At 41.5% G+C, this 2291-nt stretch overlaps 1 protein-coding gene across 1 annotated transcript; it reads right to left on the bottom strand.

The window, feature by feature from the left end:
• Positions 1-553: 553 nt before the first annotated feature.
• LOC128651916 (eukaryotic translation initiation factor 4E type 2-like) lies at positions 554-1880 on the bottom strand. The gene has a single exon (XM_053704881.1). The coding sequence runs from the start codon at positions 1865-1867 to the stop codon at positions 1163-1165; it is 705 nt and encodes a 234-aa protein (XP_053560856.1). The 5' UTR covers positions 1868-1880; the 3' UTR covers positions 554-1162.
• Between the last annotated feature and the right edge of the window lie 411 nt (positions 1881-2291).

The raw sequence follows: 2291 nt of genomic DNA, 5'->3' as shown, positions 1-2291 counted from the left end.
ATCTGCCGCCCCCGACATCGCCGCCACCTACAGTAAACTTATTATCCCCTAATCTGTCAATATGATTGAGCTCGCATTCTATTGGCTGATTGGAACAGCCAATAGAATGCAAGCTCAATTCTATTGGCTGATTGGATTTTTTCAACTTTAATTCCGATTGGCTGAAAGAATTCTATCAGCCAATCGGAATTCAAGGGACGTCATCTTGGATGACGTCCCTTAAAGGAACCTTCATTCTTCAAGAGCCGAGGAAAGAAGAGGATGCTCCGCGCCGGAAGGATGAAGATAGAAGATGCCGTCTGGATGAAGACTTCTGCCTGTCTGGAGGACCACTTCTTGCCGCTTGGATGAAGACTTTTCCCGGCTTCGTTGAGGATGGATGACCGGTCTTCAAAAACTGTAAGTGGATCTTCGGGGGTTAGTGTTAGGTCTTTTAAGGATTTATTGGGTGGGTTTTATTTTTAGCTTAGGGTTTGGGCAGAAAAAGAGCTAAATGCCCTTTTAAGGGCAATGCCCATCCAAATGCCCTTTTCAGGGCAATGGGGAGCTTAGGTTTTTTTTTTGTTTTTTTTTAAAGAGACCCAATAATTTGATGGCAATGCTGCAAAGAGAAATTGTACTCCAGTACAACAGCAGTCATACATATTTCTTATATACACAGACATTTGGTATAATACTCCAATTTCAGGAATGGGTCTGATATGATTCTAATATTTATATGCACAAAATCCTTTGCGTAAAACATGAAAGGAAATGAACAAAGTGCTGAAGAAAAAGTACAAGGCAAACACTGGGAAGAAAGGTTAGCTTGTGATGGATTGGGCACAATTTGCAAGGCTGTTTCTTACTGAGTGGGGTAATACCGATCTTCCTCCATCCCATAATAAAACAAAACCAAATAAAAACAAAATCTTTTAACAATAAACTGATGTTTCTTCTCATTGGAGGGCAGCAGTTGTTGTGGAGTCCTTGGACAAGTAAACAGGCCAGCATTACTCTCTACCAGAAGGGGCAAGTAACACATTGGATTCTTGAGTTCTGCTGTGCCATTTGGCAACAAACGTTTGTATTAGCACAGCATAGGGATATACTGTGTGGGGATTTAAGTGATGATTTCAAAAGAAGAAAGAAACTGGCAGAGAGGGAAATGTATCCCCCTTTTTTACAATGTAATTTTTGTGTTCCGGAAACTTGTTTTGTCCTTGATGCTGTCTGTGTGTGTTTTGTACTCCATGACGGTGTTGGGTGGAAGATTCAGGACTCGGCGTAGAGTATCTCGAATCCGTGCTGTGGTTGCTTGGTCACTAGCAGTTTTGTTCCAAATAGATATGATGTCCTCCTGGAAACGTACAGAGACAACTGCCCCACAGATCTCTTCTCCAACCATGAACTGCTCCCCCAACATAGCCAGGATCAAGTTTTCCCAGCACCTGGATGCAAGGCCTTTGCGCAAATGAATTATCCATTTCCCTCCATTCTTATTTGCATCATCCTCCCACATTGGTTTGATCCCTTCCTTGAAAAGGTGAAAGTCACTGTGTCCAGACAGGTCCCCGGGGCATACCATGTGACTGTAAAACCTCCAAAATTGCTCCACAGAGGCAAAGGTACCGATCTGTTTAATGTTCTGCTCATAGCTCTGGGAACTGGTAGGTCTCCCTGGGGTTCTGCGCGAATACCAGAAGGTGTAGTAGTACTGCAAGGGGTGCTCAGTTGGACCTGGCACAACAGACTTCTTCCTGGAGGATGTCTGGCACTTGTCCTTGTCATTTCTTTCCTTCTCACAGTCTTTCTGTGTGCCGTTCTCTTCATTTTGATCATGATCCCCACTGTCGTCATCTTTTAGAGCATCAAATTTGTTGTTCATCGTCGCTCTACTACTTCTCGCTTAGGTTTTCTTAAATAGGATTTTATTTGGGGGGGGGGGGGTCCGTTGTGTGGGTGGTGGGTTTTACTGTTGGGGGTTTGTTTGTATTTTTTTACAGGTAAAAGAGCTGATTTCTTTGGGGCAATGCCCCGCAAAAGGCCCTTTTAAGGGCTATTGGCAGTTTAGTTTAGGCTAGGGTTTTTATTTTTTTTTATTTTGTTAGGGCTATTAGATTAGGTGTAATTAGTTTAAATATTTGATAATTTCTTTTTTATTTTGTGTAATTTAGTGGGGGTTTTTTGTAATTTAGTTAATTGTATTTAATTAATGTAATTTATTTAATTGTAGTGTAAGGTTAGGTGTTAGTGTAAGCCAGGTTAGGTTTTATTTCACAGGTAAATTTGTATTTATTTTAACTAGGTAG

The sequence above is a fragment of the Bombina bombina genome, chromosome 3 (genome assembly GCF_027579735.1).
Source record: "Bombina bombina isolate aBomBom1 chromosome 3, aBomBom1.pri, whole genome shotgun sequence".
In the NCBI taxonomy this organism is placed as follows: domain Eukaryota; kingdom Metazoa; phylum Chordata; class Amphibia; order Anura; family Bombinatoridae; genus Bombina; species Bombina bombina.
This window is presented reverse-complemented; position numbering and strand designations above follow the sequence as displayed.

Bases quoted from the DNA above. Each gene is read 5' to 3' on its own strand.
- LOC128651916 (XM_053704881.1), bottom strand. From the start codon at position 1,867: ATGAACAACAAATTTGATGCTCTAAAAGATGACGACAGTGGGGATCAT.